The 19066-nt window shown below is 38.1% G+C and overlaps 2 protein-coding genes and 1 pseudogene across 9 annotated transcripts in view; all 3 read left to right on the top strand.

Annotated features, from left to right (window-relative positions):
- The window catches only part of Tanc2 (tetratricopeptide repeat, ankyrin repeat and coiled-coil containing 2), a 313979-nt gene that overhangs the window by 176014 nt on the left and 118899 nt on the right, over positions 1-19066 (top strand). For all 8 annotated transcript variants that reach the window (XM_050120340.1, XM_050120346.1, XM_050120345.1 and 5 more), the window contains 2 exons: positions 85-271; positions 15572-15835. In XM_050120340.1, coding sequence (XP_049976297.1) covers positions 85-271; positions 15572-15835 — 451 coding nt within the window. The remainder of the gene's footprint in view (positions 1-84; positions 272-15571; positions 15836-19066) is intronic.
- Positions 2656-3223, top strand: LOC126487554 (60S ribosomal protein L17-like; annotated as a pseudogene).
- On the top strand, positions 9983-12056 carry LOC126487526 (ATP-dependent RNA helicase DDX18-like). The gene is made up of 2 exons (XM_050120347.1): positions 9983-11852; positions 11922-12056. The coding sequence occupies exons 1-2, from the start codon at positions 9983-9985 to the stop codon at positions 12026-12028; spliced, it is 1977 nt and encodes a 658-aa protein (XP_049976304.1). The 3' UTR covers positions 12029-12056.

Here is a 19066-nt window from a genome sequence, read left to right as displayed (position 1 = left end):
TTTAGTCAATTACTATTTGGCCTTGAGATGCATTTTTACAGCTGGACCAGTTGATCTTACTTTGTACGGACTCTAATTTTTCAGACCTCAGCAATCACCCAGCGGATAAGCCCCTGCTCCACCCTGACTAGCAGCACTGCCTCTCCCCCCGCCAGCAGCCCCTGCTCTACGCTCCCACCAGTCAGTACAAATGCAGCTGCCAAGGACTGTAGCTATGGCGCCGTCACCAGTCCAACCTCCACCCTGGAAAGCAGGGACAGTGGCATCATTGGTGAGTTCCTTTTTTATGATAATCATTTTGCATCTTCTTATTCTTTTTAAATGCAAACCTAAGATTTTCAGAGATATATATTGAGATATGTATGTAAACTTGTCCTTTTTAAAAATGTTGAAGCAGTAAAGGTCAAGAAAATGAGAGACATTTGTTTCTACTTAATCACTTTTTTCAGGCCTTATTTGATAAGTTATAGAACATTCTATACACTGGTTTCTGTAAATTTTCATATGTTTTCTCTGCTGCCACCATAATTGTCCAGAAAAATTAGTTCTTCACTAGTGTAGTAGAATTTTGTGAAAACAGATAAAGGAGATTAAGATTGAATGGCTAAAGCTCTGCAACTCGAGTTGTCCTGGAGTCTGTTCGTTTCATGTGTGATGAGGTTTGGAGGTCCCTTCTGACCTGGTTTTTATTAGTAGTAGAACATCCCATTTTCTGCCCTTAACAAAGTAGAATAAGTTTACTCTGTTGCTTATAATTCTGGGACCTTAGCCCATGTGTTCATATGACAAAAAAGGAACCCCATATGCTGTGGGTCACTGTAGAGACACAGAGCTCAGAGCGTAGATCCAGTGATCTCTCAGAGTCTGCACCAAGGTGATTTACTGCTGAATGCAGCCCAGAAGCGTGAGCCTACATAGGCAGAGTATTCAAGTGATCTTCCTGTCCTGCTCCAGAGCAGACTCAATGCTCTGTCCATCTCCCCCCTCTCCAGCACACCTCATGGCTTGGACAGTTTCCACATTCAGGTGCACAGACCCTCTGGTTGCTTAAACTGGGTTTTTGTCTAGAGTCAGCTCCCAGTATGTAAAGAAAGAAGTCTTCTAGAGTGAATATAGCTTTCATACTGGCAAGGTACCCTTGACAGGCCTGGCCCTCAACCCCTTATCACAAGCAGTGGGAAGCAAGAGGAACTCTAGTAGACTACAGCTATAACCCAGCACATACCCAGAAAATTCCAGTAGTAGAGCATCCAGGAAGAAGCCCTTTTAATTCTTTGCCTCTTTTCCTTTGTTTTTCTTATTACCATATTTAAGTACTATTTTTTCTTTATATTTTGCAATCTTTTGTATTCTTCTTACCTTTACACCTTTTGTTATTTTTTTATTTTATTTTTTATTTTCTTACTTTATTTCTTACTTTCATTTTTTATTTCTTACTTTATTTCTCCTTTTCATTAAACTTTTTTCCTTTCTTGCCCCCTTTATTTTATTAATTTTTAAATCATAATTTATGTTACATTATTTTTTGCCACTCTTCCGTGATCATTCATGATGTGGTAATTGTCTTTAATTGATTTTTTAAGATTCGTTTTCTTTCTCTGATTTCCTTGGATGGTGCTGCCATTGTAGCAGCATGTTTTGCCCTCTGAGTGGTTTGGGGGCCTCAAACAAAAGATGCTCACAAAGAAGACCCCATATAAGATCTGAGGAATATCCATGCAAATCAGTACACAGGTATCAAAAGAAATCTGAAAAGACAATGCAACCTCACTCCTAAAATTCATAACCCTTCAGAAATTGAATCTAAAGATATTTAAATGCTTGAAATGCCAAAAAAAATCCAGAAGTCTCATTTTAAAAATAATCAATAACCTCAAAGAAGATTAAAAGAAACAAATGAAGTAAAGTCCATTGAAGACTAGGTCAACAAACTCAGCCACTAAGTGGGAAAAAAATTAGTAAAAAGATTCTGAAGGGGGAGAAAAAAAAACAACAAATGAGAATGTTGGAAATAAAAGTCTCAATAAGTCAAATAGGACTGAAGCGATGGCTCAGTCAATCAGTACAGTGCTTACAAGGGTGACCTGAGTTTAATCACGAGAACTCACATTATAAAAACAAAAACAAAGAGTCTTGATGGTACACGCATGTAATCGCAACTCTGGGAAAGCAGAGACAGGGATCCTTGGGCTTTCTTAGCTGGCCAGTCAGGATACAGGAGGGATTCTCCATACCCTGTACTAGTCACAGTAATCAAATGATGCTGTCAGCCAAAGTGACCATCAACAGATGAATAGAGTATATACATACACCGGGGTTTATACAGCTATGAAGAAGGATGAAATGCTATTATCATTTGCAGGAAAATGGAAATCTCCAAGATTGGCACATTAAGTGAAATACACTAAACTTAGACTAATATTTTTCTCATATATAAAATGTAGATTTTTGTTTTAATAATACAAGAAATTGCTGGGCATGATGGTGCATGTCTCAAATTTCAGCACTTGGGAGACAGACAGGCGGATCTATGTAAGTTCAAGGCCAGCCTGGCCTACATGGTGAGTTCCAGGGTAGCCAGAGCTACACAGAGAAACCCTCTCTCAAAAACAAAAACAAGCTCTTTCTGTAAGCGGCCAGAGGTGACCCGTGAAGATGATTCGCTACTCTCTTGACCCAGAAAACCCTACAAAATCATGCAAATCGAGAGGATCAAACCTTCGGGTTCACTTTAAGAACACCGGTGAGACGGCCCAGGCCATCAAGGGTATGCATATCTGAAAAGCGACCAAGTATCTGAAAGATGTCACTTTGAAGAAGCAGTGTGTGCCATTCTGACGGTACAATGGTGGAGTCTGTAGGTGCGCCCAGGCCAAACAGTGGGGCTGGACACAGGGTCGGTGGCCAAAAAAAGAGTGCAGAATTTTTGCTGCACATGCTGAAAAATGCAGAGAGCAATGCTGAACTGAAGGGTTTAGATGTGGACTCTCTGGTCATTGAGCACATCCAGGTGAACAAAGCACCTAAGATGCGTCGACGAATTTACAGAGCTCATGGCCGGATTAACCCATACATGAGCTCCCCCTGCCATATCGAGATGATCCTCACTGAAAAGGAACAGATTGTTCCAAAGCCAGAAGAGGACGTTGCACAGAAGAAAAAGATATCCCAGAAGAAACTGAAGAAACAAAAATGGCACGGGAATAAATTCAACATGAAATAAATGCAGATAAAAGTAAAAAAAAAAAAAAAAAAAAAAAAAAAAACAAGGCCAGGTGGTGGTGACGCACACCTTTTTTCCCAGTATTTGGGAAACAGAGGCTGGTGGATCTCTATGAGTTCGAGGACAGCCTGATCTACAGAACTAGTTTCAGGACAGCCAGGGCTACACAGAAAAACCCTGTCTCAAAAACAAAACAAACAAAAAAGATGAATAGAATGAAGACTATCTAAGAAGCAGAACGAACTCATTGGTAGAGAGATGGAGGGCAAGAGAGGGTAATGGGATGGATGGTGGAAATGTAATGAACTGTGTTTTTTAATGTAGTTCCTTTAATAATTGGGCTATTAGGTATATTTTAACAAGTAGTCTGAGATACATTCTTTTCAGATAAGAACAGTAGCAATATAAAGCTGTGTATATACTCTGAGAAGAGAAATGTCCACTTAAGAAAGTTGGGCTTTGCTCCTAAATGTAAGCGGACTTTCTGTATATTTCGTTTCTGCCTGACAACCGGACAATAAAAATGTCATAGTCTAAAGCCAACATTGTATAGAATAAGATGGAAGCATAAAATATAGACAGTTAGACTGGGACTCACCTTGGAGTAGCCATGGTACAGAAAGATCTGGACAATAGCCCCAACTAGACCCCAGACTTAGAACAATAAATATTAATCTGCACAGAGCTGCCTCTCTGCAGGTCACACTCTGACCTTAGAAGAATAAACTAAAAGTCACTGTTCACACTGAGAAGGTCATTGCCAAATTGCTACAGTGAGTTTTCTATTGAGCGATGTGGTTTCATGATTGATTCCTTCACTGATAGTATAGACTGCAGGTTGCATCATCCTACCAGCACCATCACGACCTGATTCTGATTCAAGGGAGAAACTTCAGAAGCTTAGAAAACAGTCTTTGACAAAGGAAGAATGTACAAAGATGAAACCAGAGCTGGAAGCTACGTATTTTTCAGTATTCAAGAAGACATTTGCATGATGTGTTCCTGTGTCGTGTTATAGCACATCCTATTTTAAGAAAAGATTTAAATTTCCATATCTTCTTGGAATGTAGTCAAGATTTGAGTGTGTGAGGAAAAAAAGAGAAATGAAGATTTCTTCAAAAATATGATTAAATCAGGAGCTAGAGTAATTGCTTCAGTATTGAGTCCTTTGAGCATGAGTGATTATTTCTTTTAGTCTGTCATTATTACTGAGTCGGGAATGCATCTGTTAAAACCAGATGACAAGATCCTGCAGAATACAGAAGGTGATTGCCATAGAATTGGTTCTTCATTGTATGCCTTTGGAACTTGGGGTTCTACAGATAGATGCAAATGAAAATTATAATTAAGAACATTAAATATAAGTTCAAAGAAAACTTTATATTGGCAGCATAGAAAACAAAATACTTGTATATAGGCAAGCATTTTCACATATTTTTGTTGAAATAATGACAGTAAACTTTTATGGGAAAAGAAGTGAACAAGCACTGCACATCTAAAAAGCACAGGATTCAGGAAGGTGAGGCAGGAAGATTGAAGGTCTAGGCCAGCAAGCACTACACATCAAGACCCTGTTTTAAGGGTGGGAGGGAGTAAAGAAAAATAAAAAGTTCCTTAAAATTTTTCATTAATCAGTATTTCTGTGTGCACACATGTGTTTATATACTCATGATTGGGGACAGAACGGGATGCTGCAGCATACATGTGGAAGTCAGAGAACATTCGTGGGATCAGTTTCCTACTTCCACCTTTATATGGACTCCAGGGATTGAACTCAGGTCACAAAACTTGTACAGAAAATGCCTTTGCCCAGTGAACCACATTACCTTCCCTTCTGAAGTAAAAATTATTTTGATTAGGTTATCAACTGCTAGATTCTCTCTAGACTCCTGAAAGTTTGGCTGTGCACATCCTTAAGTGAGTACTCAGGGGTGAGAAGTGAAAGGGGAATGAATGTTTTCTGTTCATCCAAGGCTAGAGAGTATTCCTCTTCAGTTTTGTACGTGCAAATTCATGTCTATCCCTAGACAAAATCATTTGCTTTTCTCTTCATGGACTGCAAGTATAGTTTGTCATTTCTTTTTATATGCAGATTAATCTGTGTAAAGCTTTTCTCAGTTTATTACTTGCCCTTTATGCTCAATCCCTTCCCATTGTAGGTATTCTAATATGTTTATATAGCTTCTTAGATTTTAGTGTAGCCTTTCAAAGTATATGTTACTGTGATGTGTGTTTTTGTGTGTGTGAAATATACAAAGTGTCATGATAATATAAAACTTTTTAAAGAACTGTGTAATACCCATTTTCTCTGACTCCTCCAAGCACACTAAGCAAACATTTCCTCACATTTCATTTATGAACATTTAACTTACCCCCACTGCCTCTAATTCACAGCATTCCTCAAATGCATACCTGAAACTAGGAGTTCTGGGTCATGAAAGTATGTGAGAGTGTTTCCAGCAGTGTATAAAGCATCTTTTCTTTTTTTCTCATATGTTTGTCATGACTTGCTACCATAATCCCCCAAGCCCCAAAGTATGAGTATTTTAAGATAAATTTATACCAACTATATTTGACTACAAGATCTCATCTGAACTGTGAGGTGGTTTATACTCTTTTCCCACTCATCTCTCATATTTATATATTCTGTTGGAAAAAAATTATATTTTATTTTAAGATGCTATTTCCCAATCATGTATGTAATTTATATATGAATTTTAGCCTTTCTAAGATTAGAAAATGTCTGTATTCTGTAGCACAACTGACTCAATTTCATAATGAAAGTGTAAACCCAGATTATTTGACCTAATAATTTTAGTAACTAATGGTTATAAAACCTGTCTCTCTTTACTTTGCATTTCTTATACAAATTTCCCATTACATGCAAAAGTAAAACCTAAGTACAAAGAAAGCAGCAAATATTGCAGGTGGGAGAAAAATGAGCCACTAGAAACAAAAACAAGTAATAGATAAGTAGCAGAGACGGAGCAGTACAGTACCCAAAAAGCCAGCGAAGACAAAAGGATGCTGGAAGGAATGAGTGGAGCCTTGTGAAGAATACAGAGAGCTTGAGGACTCCAAGGAGTATGAGGGTGTTTAACAAATGGAATCAAATATTTTTCTGCATTGTTTTTCTTTTAAGGATTACCAAATCAGAGCATTTTTATATATTGTAGCCAGTATGAATGTCATCTGCTATTTACAGTATACATATTTATAGTTATTTAAATTCGCTTATTTAAAATAGATACTGAGTAGGTAAAAAGCATATAACAAGGTTTTGTAATACAAAATCAACACAAAAATAAATTCCACTCCTGTATCCTAACAACTGAAAATCCAAAACAAAATTAAAATTAAGAAAATAAGTCCATTGGGGGATGGAGAGATGGATCAGAGGTTAAGAGCTTCAACTGCTCTTCCTGAGGTCCTGAGTTCAATTCCCAGCAACCACATGGTGGCTCACAACCATCTATAATGAGACCTAGTGCCCTCTTCTGGCCTGCAGGCATACATGAAAGCTGAACACTGTTCACATAGTAAAATAATAAATTTTTTAAAAAAAGAAAAGAAAAAGAAAGTAAGTCCAAAAATACCAAAAATGATTATAAAGTAGAACTGGGAAGATGACTCTGTTGGTAAAGTAATTTCCATGCAAGCCGAGAACAAGTCCCACTCCTAATACTCATGTAAAATGGTGGCCACAGTGATATGCTCCTTTGATCCCTGGGCCAGGGAGGTGGAGACAGGAGGATTCCTAAGGATTGCTGGCCAGTCAGTCTAGCCGAATTGGCAAACTCCACATCAGTGAGAGCCCTGTCTCAAAAAATAAGATCAAGACCAATTAAGCAAGATACCCAACATCAGCCTCTCGCAAACATGCCAAAATATTTAAAATACTGTTTATAATAAATAGGAAACTAGAAATGCCTCAGTTTTTAAATACTATAAATGTCTTCTCTGTAGTCCTGAAAACTTTCAGATTACTAGTTACTTTGATCCTATGTGGTCTTGACTCACCTCAAATATGATACTCTATATACCACAGAAAGCTTTCTCTATGGCATCCTATCTTCCCTCTCAAGATCACAGTGCTCTTCAAATATGAGCTGGAAAACTCAAATACTTGTAGAGTAGTTTTATATTTTTAATTTTTATTAATATAATTTTATTAGCATAAAATTTTGTGCCTTACTACCACTAATTATCATCTGTCATTACTACATTACTTTAAGCAACAATTTTTATAACCCCAGTCTTTCTGAGATAAAATTGTTGATGTATATATATAATTTCCAATATTCATTCTTTATACCAAGTTTCAATTAGATACTTTTGGAAGGGATGTGTAGCAAATGATGACCAAAGTGTGAATCCATTTTGCTTTCTGCCTTTTATTTACCTGAAGAATCACAGTTCCCTCCAGAAGAGTTTAATCTTCAGTCCCTCTTTTAGTCATGTCTTGGGATTATTTTTTCTTTCAGTCTTGAATTTTTTGAAAGAATTGATTTTATGTCTAATAGCCTTATATCATTTAACACATACAGACTATGACCATGTTCATTGTTCATTGATTATGTTCACTTTATGGCCAAAAAGCAAAGTTAACAGCTCTTCCTTTGTTCTTTAAGGAATGTTTAGTCCAGTAGGATCTTGTGTTGATTTAATCCAAGTTGCCCTCTGAGTCATTTGCTGAGTCCTAGATAATTTGGATTAGCTTTTTCATGCCTTTCTTACTTGTTTTCAGATATGGGCAGGCTCATTACTAAGTTTTCTAGTCCTGTATTCTCAACTCCATCATCTTCCCAAAGTGTTTGCTTATAATACATAGCATTAGATCTTAAGTATTCGTTGGGCTGTATTTATATTGCAATTTGTGTTGTTTTTTTTTTTTTACAAATCTGGCACTTTGTTCATTGAAATTACTTAAAATACCAAATGACATTTTTCTTGTATAATTAACCTGATGAGGTTAATAACCACTTTGTTAAAACAAAGACTGTGATCCAGATACAATGTTTGAATTCTTTTAGTGCGTTATGATCCTGTAAGAAATCTGTAGAGAACTAATCAGATCATATCATTGAAAGGCTCTATAACCTTTGTCAGAAAGCTTTCATAAAGGTACTGGAGAACGGAAGAGAGTGCAGATATGCCCAGGGGGACCCAAGTACTTCCAGATGGAGCTCTCCAGCTATTCTGTAATCACTGCTCTGACCTGAACATAAATCACCAAGATTTGTACAGACAGCCTTGCTGTCACAGAGAGCTTCCAGGAATTTCCACTCAAATAAGTGATGCCCTCAGGCCACATAGCCAAGTCAGACTGTCTAAATCTTTCACATATAAACTATTAGGAAACAGCTATTCCTGGGTGCACCAGAGAAGTTTCAAACTTTAAACAGCACATTGCTTACTCCACTTTCTTTTGTCTTGGTCAGTAGCCAGTACCAGGTTTCCAAGCATCTCTGGAGATAAGCATAGAGTGAGTGGTTCAGCCTGGCTGTAAAATAATTGTATGTACTACTCTACATATAGATAGAATTTCTTCTTAGGCTTGGAAACTGAGATTAAAAAGTAATTACTCCCAGGATGTCTTAGTTAGGGTTACTATTGCTGTGATTAAACACCATGACCAAAAGCAACTTGGAGAGGAAAGGGTTTATTTGGCTTACATATCTAGAGTCACAGTACACTGAGGGAAGCCAGGGAAGGAACTCAAAGTAATCAGGAACCTGCAGGCAGGAGCTGTTACAGAGACCATGGAGGATTAGTGCTTACTAGATTGCTCTTCTTGGCTTATTCAGCATGTCTCCTTATAGAACTCAAGACTACCAACCCTGAGTGGTACTACCCACAATTGACTGGGCCCTCCCACATCAATCACTTACTAAAGAAATATTCTATAGATTCACCTATAGCCTGATCTAATGGAAACATTTTCACAGTTGAGGTTTCCTCCTCTCAGATGACTATAACTTGGGTCAAGTAGACATAAAACTAGCCAGTGCAGTGGTCATACAGGCCCACATTCCTCCAAAAAATGGACTATGGATATTTTCCTTTGTTTAAAAAAGTGGGGGGATGCAGGAGAATTGTCTGTATTCTGTCAAGCATGTTTTAAATAAACCCTGATTGACCAGGCAGGAAGTATAGGTAGGACAACCAGACAGGAAGTAAAGGTGGGGCAATGAGAACCGGAGAATGCTGGGAAGGAGGAAGCCCATTCCTCCACAGTCCTGTCCAGATCACCGAAGAAGCAGGATGTGACCTGTCCTGCTGAAAAAAGTACTGAGCCACGTGGCTAACATAGATAAGAATAATGGGTTAATATAAGTTATAAGAGCTAATACGAAGTCTGAGCTAATAGGCCAATCAGTTTATAACTTATGGAAACCTCTGTGTGCTTTTCTTTGGAACCTAATGACTGTGGGAACTGGGCAGGACAGAAACCCCAACAAAGCAGGGCCTCATGTTACACTATAGAATGATTGAATATGCAGATATCAGCATGTTGCTGTAAATAGCATTTTATTTTATTATTTTATTTTCATATATGATCTCTTTCAGAGTTACCTACCCTTCTGAGGTTAAGGATTTATGATTTGTTTTTTGCATCACTGCAACTTGACACATACTACTTAGTTAGGCTACAGCAAGTCATTAGATAGGTAGGTAGTTAGAATTAGTTAAAAGTCACTTACATAGTCAGTGCAGCCTGCTAGCGCGGCCCGGCAAACATGTCGCACTTACAGACAGATGAAACTCCTGTGCAAGATCGAGAAGTGGAACATCAAGCTGCGGCAGCAAAACCTGAAGCTGCAAGAAGCATCAAACACGAGCCTATCCCAACCTTCCAATGAAGATGTGCCCAAAGAAGAGGTAAAGGTCAGAAAAGTTAAGAAAGCAGTAAAGCATGCTGCGAGGGTGGGCTCAGCAGAAGCACAAAGTGGAGGCATGCCTGAAGAAACAGCAGAAAACTCTAAAGTTGAAAAGTTACCCCAGAAACCTACTGCTTTAACCAATGGAGAAACAGCAGCAGCTCCATCTCCTGATTCTGAATCAAAAAAGAAAAAGAAGAAGAAAAAGAGGAAAATGGCAAATGACGCAGAGCCTGACACCAAAAAAGCAAAAACTGAAGAAAGCACTGTGGCTCTTGAAGCAGAAGATGCTGTGGAGAAGCCAGATGACAAGGAAGTGCCCAGCCTGCCCCTGGGGCTAACAGGGGCTTTTGAGGACACTTCATTTGCTTCCTTGTCTAACCTCTTCAATGAAAACACTCTGAAGGCTATAGAGGAAATGGGCTTCAAGCACATGACTGAGATCCAACATAAAAGTATCAGGCCACTTCTGGAAGGCAGGGATCTTCTAGCAGCTGCTAAAACCGGCAGTGGCAAAACTCTGGCTTTCTTCATCCCTGTGTTCGAGCTCATTGTGAAGTTAAAGTTTATGCCCAGGAATGGAACAGGAGTCCTGATTCTCTCTCCTACCAGAGAACTGGCCATGCAGACCTTTGGTGTTCTTAAGGAACTGGTGACGCACCATGTTCACACGTACGGGCTGATCATGGGTGGCAGTAACAGGTCTGCCGAAGCGCAGAAGCTCACCAATGGTATCAACATTGTCGTGGCCACCCCCGGCCGGCTTCTAGACCACATGCAGAATACTCCAGGGTTCATGTACAAGAACCTTCAGTGTCTCGTTATTGATGAGGCTGATCGTATCTTGGATGTTGGATTTGAAGAAGAATTAAAGCAAATTATTAAACTTTTGCCAGTACGCAGGCAAACCATGCTCTTTTCTGCCACACAAACTCGAAAAGTTGAAGACTTGGCAAGAATTTCTCTGAAAAAAGAGCCATTGTATGTGGGTGTTGATGATGATAAAGAGGTTGCCACAGTGGATGAACTTGAGCAGGGATATGTTGTGTGTCCCTCTGAGAAGAGGTTCCTTCTGCTCTTCACATTCCTTAAGAAGAACCGGAAGAAGAAAGTGATGGTCTTCTTTTCGTCGTGTATGTCTGTGAAGTACCACTACGAGCTACTGAACTACATTGACCTGCCTGTCTTGGCCATCCATGGAAGACAAAGGCAAAATAAGCGAACATCGACATTCTTCCAATTCTGCAACACAGATTCAGGGATACTGCTGTGCACAGATGTGGCAGCCAGAGAGCTGGACATCCCTGAAGTTGACTGGATTGTTCAGTATGACCCTCCCGATGACCCCAAGGAATACATTCATCATGTGGGTAGAACGGCTCGGGGCCTGAACAGAAGAGGACATGCCCTGCTCATCCTGTGCCCTGAAGAGTTGGGTTTCCTTCGTTACTTGAAGCAATCCAAGGTTCCACTGAATCAGTTCGACTTTTCCTGGTCTAAAGTTTCTGATATTCAGTCTCAGCTGGAAAAGCTGATCGAAAAGAACTATTTTCTCCATAAGTCCGCGCAGGAAGCATACAAGTCCTACATACGAGCCTACGACTCCCACTCTCTGAAGCAGATCTTCGATGTGAACAACTTAAATTTGCCTCAGGTGGCTCTGTCCTTTGGCTTTAAGGTTCCTCCCTTCGTTGATCTGAACGTGAGCGGCCATGTTGGCAAGCTTAAAAAGAGAGGAACAAGAGCTAGTTCCAGGACAGGCACCAAAAACTACAGAGAAACCCTGTCTCGAAAAAAATAAAAATAAAAAGAGAGAGGAAGTGGCGGTGGATTTGGCTACCAGAAAACAAAGAAAGTGGAGAAGTCCAAGATCTTTAAACACATCAGCAAGAAGACAGCGGACCGCAGGCAGTTTTCTCACTGACAGGAATGGCTTTCTACCTGGACTTTGCCCTAATTTCCCCCTTTCTCTTTAAGAAGGAACTTTTTAAAATCACCTTTAGGATCTTTTTGTCTTTACAAAGATAATTTTTATTTTTAAATACTCCCATAAAAAATCATGTCATTGTTTAAAAAAAAAAGTCACCTAAATATGTAAGCATGACTAAGCAAAAATGATGGAAATTTTAATTGGTGATGGCTGTTCAAAGAATTTACCTTCTAATATTTCATGTGAGTTGTTTATTTTAGTTCTTTCTGTACCTACTGATTCCGAGCCAATAAAACCAGCTTAGTCATACTTTCTGTGCAAAATTTCCAAAATACAAGTAAGCTCTATAGAAATTGTTATGGAATATCCTCAAAAACTAAAATTACATCTGCCATCTGATCTAGTTCTAGTGTTCCTAGATTCCCAAAAGTGCCTGTCGTCATGTCATAGAAATACTTAAACATCCATGCTGTATTGTAGTATGTGTATGGTTCTCAATAACCAGGAAATGGAACCAGCCTAGATATCCACCAGCAAATGAGTAAGTAAAATGTTGGAGTTACCACTAATATCTACATGACAGAGTCTATACTAGGCTGTTTTGAGATTTCTTTTGCCAATGGATTTAATCCAAAACTCTTCACTTTAGCCTCAGGCAGACTCTTCAAATGAGGGAGAAAAAAAAAAAAAGCCACTGTCTTCACCAAAATATCACAAAAACGATATCTAAGCAACATTCTAAAATTCTTCTCTGAAACTTTCTGAGCCAACCCCCAGCATTTCAAGTCATTATCAGCACCATTGTCTAACATGCTTCTACTAGTATGCCCAAATAAGCAATGCTTAAAGCATGACACTGCTTTCTTACCCAAAGTACCAAAGTCCATATTATTCCAAACAAAAGTATGGTCAGGACTATCATAACAATACTCCAGGCCCTGGTACCAACTTCTGCCTTAGTTAGGTTTTTGTTGCCATGAAGCGACAGTATGACCACGGCAACCTCTTATAAATGAAAACATTTAATCAAAGGAGCTTGCTTGCAGTTTCAGAGGTTTAGACATTATCATCATGGCAGGGAGCATGGCAGCATGCAGAAAGAGGTGGGGCTGGAGCGGAGAGTCCTTCATCTTGACTCAGGCAACAGGAAGTCGACTGACAGTCATACTGAGGGAAGATTGAGCAAAAGTGACCTCAAAGCCCACCCCACAGTGACTCACTTACTCCAACCAAGCCACACCTCCTAATAGTGCCACTCCCTTTGGGAGCCATTTTCTTTCAAATCACCACAGTTGCTAACTAGTCTGAAATAGTCAAAGCAAGTGACCAGATCTAGTGAGTATGAAATTGTTATCTGGAGTGACTGAGAGTTGGGGAATTATATTAAAAAAAAAAATGTTCTCATTTGTGGAAATCCTAGAATATTATTGAGCAGGCTGCCTTCTAAAAAGCTGAAGGTCTATTTTTTGGAAGTAACTTTAAAAAGGAAGTCTGATTGGTCTCTTCTACCTGTTTCCCTAACACACACACACACATACACACACACACACACACACACACACAAAACTTTACCCAGTTTGAAAATACCTGAATATAATATAATACTGGGGACTATATAAACATTTTACCACTGCTGACATGCAAAGATAAGTTCTATATTTTAGAACAAGTTATATATCTCTAAAATATGCCATCATGTACATTTTTTTCAAAGTAAATCATTCTTTACTTAAATGTTTGCCCAGGTAACATATACATTTATTCCCTAGGTAGAATTTTTTAGTATGAGTACCATAAAAATTGCACTGAAGAATGAGCACATTTATTTTCTGCGTCTTGTTAACATTTGCAGCATCCTCTGAAACTGCAGAACAGCACAGCCAGAAATAGAGTTCGTTGCTCACTGTTTCTCTGGTTTCAGAACGATGGCAGTGGGACATCAGCCTGTGTCCTCCCGCTTGTTTTCTCCCTGATGATACTAAGTTGTTTGATTTTTTTTTTAAGATTTCTTTATTTTTATGTGCCTGAGTGTTTTGCCATGTTCTTCTCTTTTCAAAAGAGTTTCTGGATTCCACAGCTGGTTTCTTTTTTAAAGTTGCTACCACCTACCTCATCTTTCGTTTCTGCTTACCTTGGTTTCTCCTTGTTTACAAAGACTGGCTGAGATACAGGAGCACAATTTTTCTTGCTTCAATTTATTATCTGCCTACCCTTCATCATACATTCATCCATTTCTTTTGGTTTTTACAACTGACTACTATGCAGGAAATCAAAAGTGCTAAATATGGGGGATTTGACTTCCAAAATTCCCAGGTCCCCAAAAGTGTTCAATGGCATTTATGATTTCATTTTTCCGGAGGACTCCAGAATGTATACCTCTTCCCTGGTGTCCCTTTAGTTTTGAGATAGGGTCTCAATTCTGATAATCCAGGCAGGCCTACTGTATAGCCCAAGCTGACCGCATCCCAAGTGTTACAGACCTGTGCCGCCACTCTTGCTCCCTTCCTCAGGTCTCAGAGTTGAGTCTTATTTCTTCACTTTTTCTAGTTTCTTTTTCCAAGTCCTTTTTCTTTGTGTGGTTAAAAAAAAATTTTTTTTTCTTAAAGAAAGTTTAGGTTAAAAAAAAAAAAGTTTAGGTTTTATTTTCTAATTTATCTTCTTTTGTATTACAAAATCCAGACCTCCACTTAAATTTACAGAAATAAAACTATACTTCATAGTATGGAAATTACCTCCTCGGGTTCTTTCTTTTCTTTGGAAATAGCCACATTCAAATTATAGGAAGAGAACATGAACTAAGTATAAAACCCTCCTGGGATGATATGTTTTATTCTTTTAAAGTTATTACTAAAAATTCAATAATTTAGACTTTACTGTTCTTCATCTTTTCATTTCTGGGGTTATGAAAATGTTCTTACTCATGTATAATTATTAATAAGACTAGGTAAAATTCTAGAAGACCTTTCAGGTTTTAGTTTAATTAAAATCATTATTCTTTAGCGTGCCACTTACAAGTGATATGCAAAAAATTACAACTGAGAAGAATAAGAAAGACCTATGTCGCTTTCTTATTTGAACAGGTTCTTTCTACTGTATTAATTTCTATTTTGTTGTTGTTTATTTTAATCATATGTTTTATTGTTGTTTGGTGTGTGTGTGCGTGCAAACATGAGCTAGGAAATAAGTGGGTAAAAAGTACGAGGAATAGAGGGAGTTTAAGAAACTGTTGGTGCTCTCTGGCAGATCATAAAAATATGCAGATACATTTTGGGTAATTAAAATCTTAGCATTGATGGGCCATGTTCTTGGTGCCTTGGGACTGGTGTATGATTTTGTTTAATTTAAAGAAATTGTTAAATACATGAAAGATATGATTGTTTAATGGTTTTGGTCATTTAAACATCTAGGGGTAAAAAGGACGTAGTAACTTTGAAAGACAATGTTAGTAGTATTCTCATCTACTAATGAATTTTTAATCATAAACAGATTAATTTTTTCTTTTTATTTTTTTAAACATCAGTATACTTTATTTTTCAGCTACGCTGACAAATTATTCGGAAAACATGGAGCGTACAAAATATGTTGGGGAAAGTGGTAAAGAATTAGGATCTGGAGGAAACCTAAAACCATGGCAGTCTCAGAAATCCAGCATGGACTCCTGTCTGTATCGTGTGGATGAAAACATGACTGCCTCCACATACAGTCTGAATAAGATCCAAGAGAGGAATTTGGAAACGGTTTTATCCCAGTCAGTACAATCTATTCCTTTGTATCTCATGCCTCGACCAAATTCAGTAGCAGGTAAGTTGTGTTTTCTTTTTCTTGTTTAAGAATATTGTGCTGAATATGTAGTGAGCAGAAATACAACCAGTCTTCCGTTTGTGTTCTGTACCGTATGCCTTTGAACCTAGGAGAAGGTTCATCTTTATCGAGTGGTTTCCCAGTTCTCCTCCCATGATTTGCAGAAACATATAACAAAATCAAAAAGAGGGCAAATAAACTAGTTAATCTTATTGTTTGTAAAAATTTTAAGGTCTGGGTGTGTAGCTGAGTGGTTTAGCATTTACGTCATATGCATAAGGTCTTGGATTCAGTTTCAAGTACTGCAACAAAAAAGTTTTAGTTTGAGGTTTTAACTTTTAAAACTTGAGTTTTAATAACCATTATTTAATGTAGGTTGAATATCAGAAATCATCATCCATTGTTTGAAGATATAACAAATGAGCAGGCAAGAAACTCAGCTTCTTTTTTCTCTCAGTTCAGTATTTTCACAAAACCTTTACAGGCTCAGTTTAGAAAGCCGGGTACCTTCATTTCCTAACTCAAATGCCACTAGCAGGATCAGTCAAAAGAATGATACAGGAGGATAAGTAACTGGAATACCAAGTCTCTTTTTTTTTTCCTCAGTAACCACACAGGAGTAATGTCAGGGATATTTTTAATATAGCTATGTTGCTATTCAATAATTCAAACCAGGAATTTACAAAAATAGCCATCCTGACATTTTCAAAATGTTTCATCATCTGCACTTTGTCCAGACTACAAAATAAAAATTGTCTTTGCCTTTCCCGCTTTCTTTTTTTTTTAAGATATATTTATTTATTATGTATACAACTTTCTGCCTCCATGTATACCCAAACGCCAGAGGAGGGCGCCAGATCTCATTATAGATGGTTTGGAGCCACCATGTGGTTGCTGGGAATTGAACTCAGGACCTTTGGAAGAGCAGACAGCGCTCTTACCACTGAGCCATCTCTCCATCCCCCGCCTTTCTCTCTTTCTAAATTAATACCCGGACAGATCTATTTTGTGATATGGAATAATAAAACATTTATTACTATTAGACTTACTTTCCAGGGATATTATTAGTTATGCAATCAGGTGTGGTGGTACTTACCTGTAGTTCTAGCATTCTGGGGGTAGAGACAAAAGGGTCAGTAATTGAAGGCCATTCTCAGATACATAGTAAGTTTCATACCAGCATGAAGTACAAACACAAGACTCTGTTGAAAAACAAACAATGAAATGATTCATTATGTTGATGCTAGCTTCTTGCCACTCATTTTCTCTCTCTGCCTGTTCTTTTGGTTCTGACCTCTGGGAGGGGGGGGGAATACCAGCACCTGTTACCAGGTATGATGAGGGAATGACTTATCTAGACGATTCTTCACTTTTATATGGTGACAGCAAATTTTCTCTCTTAGGTCCCACTAAATATATTGATCTTCATTTAGATGTGATGCCTCTCATATTGCAGCCTGTAGTGATGAGGCAAGCAGGCCATGTCCCACCACCCAGCTAGCTTTACCCGAAATAATTACACAAAAACTGTATTCGTTTAAAACACTGCCTGGCCCATTATCTCTAGCCTCTTCTTGGCTAACTCTCACATCTTACATTTACATTTTTAATAAATCTGTGTATCACCACATGACTGTGGCTTACCGGCAAGATTCTAGCCTACATCCGTCTCTGGCCAGAGAACTATGGCGTCTGCCACACTGCCTTTCTACCCAGCATCCTGTTCTGTCTACTCCACCTACCTAATTTTCTGTTCTATCAAAAGGCCAAGGCAGTTTCTTTATTTAACCAATGAAATCAACACAAAACAGAAGACCCTCCTACATCAGCAGCCAATTGTATATATTCCTAACCCCTCTTCATGTTGCCTTGTGAAAGTTTGTATTCAAGGACCTGAAACTACTTTCAGCTACTCCTTTTTTCCTGAGTGATAAACTTACATTTCTGACCCTGAAGTTTTTTTTTCCACCATCCAGGGTCATTAAGTAGAATGAAGTATGAGATCCTTCACTGTCCATTATTATGAAATACCACATGCAATCATAGCCACAAAATTAGAAGGATGGCATTGCCAAGCATTGATGGGATTGTGATGGATGAAATGACTGCATATTAATGATGGGAGTATGTTATACATTGGTTTTCTTAAAGCTAAATATATATTACCTAAAACCTAGCGATTGTACTCAGAATGTCTGTGAAAAATAGGTGTTCACAAACAATATTGCTTACTGGTTGAAGAGCAGTCAGTTTTATTCCCATTGATAATGGTGCTGCTTTGACCATGATTGTATGAGTATGTAGACATACATGTTTTCATTCCTCTTAGGTAGGTACTTAGGAGTGTACTTGCCATTCATGTTAGATTTTGAATTTAACTTTTTAAGAACATGCCACATTATTTTACAAAGTATACCAACTTACTATGCCCTTTTACATTCCTAACTAGCAAGGTACTAGGTTTCCTGTTCCTCTATGTCCTTTCCATCATTGGCATTTGTTTTACCTTTATGATTATAATTAATGAATGTAAGGTGATATTTGATGATGGCTTTAATTTTCAATATGCTAATGCTTAATAATACTGAACTTATTTTATGTACTTACTAGTACTTACACATTTTCTTTAGTGAAATTTGTACTCAAACTTTTGATATAGCTTTTGATTGAGTTGTCTGCCCTCTTACTGAATTTTAAATATATATATATATAATTTTTCTAACTATAAACATGTGTTTGCAAATATTTCCCCCCTTTGATAATCATCTTTTAATTTTTGTTGATATATTGTAAAGCACAAAAGTTTTAATTTTGTTGAAGTCTATCAAAATTTTTAGTGGACATTTGTTGAAATAGGAGTGGCAGGGCTGCGTCCCCGGCACCCGGCCGCCCGCATGGCTAGCATATGCCAGAAATAATTACACGGAAACTGTATTCTTTCAAACACTGCCTGGCCCATTACTGTAGCCTCTTATTGGCTAGCTCTTACATATTGTTCTAACCCATTTCTAATATTCTGTGTAGCCCACGAGCTGGCTTACCAGGAAGGATCTTAACCTGCGTCTGTCTGGAGCGGGAGAATCATGGCGACTCCTTGATTCAGCTTCTTTTTCCCAGCATTCTCTTCTCTCTACTCCGCCTACCTAATTTTCTGTCCTATGAGGGCCGAGGCAGTTTCTTTATTATTAACCAATGAAAGCAACAGATAAGATACAAGACCCACCTCCATCA

The sequence above is a fragment of the Alexandromys fortis genome, unplaced genomic scaffold (assembly GCF_014885135.2).
Source record: "Alexandromys fortis isolate MF-2015 unplaced genomic scaffold, M_Fortis_MF-2015_v1.1 scaffold_174, whole genome shotgun sequence".
Lineage (NCBI taxonomy): Eukaryota > Metazoa > Chordata > Mammalia > Rodentia > Cricetidae > Alexandromys > Alexandromys fortis.
Note: the sequence above shows the minus strand (reverse complement) of the source record. Positions and strands in the feature narration are given on the sequence as shown.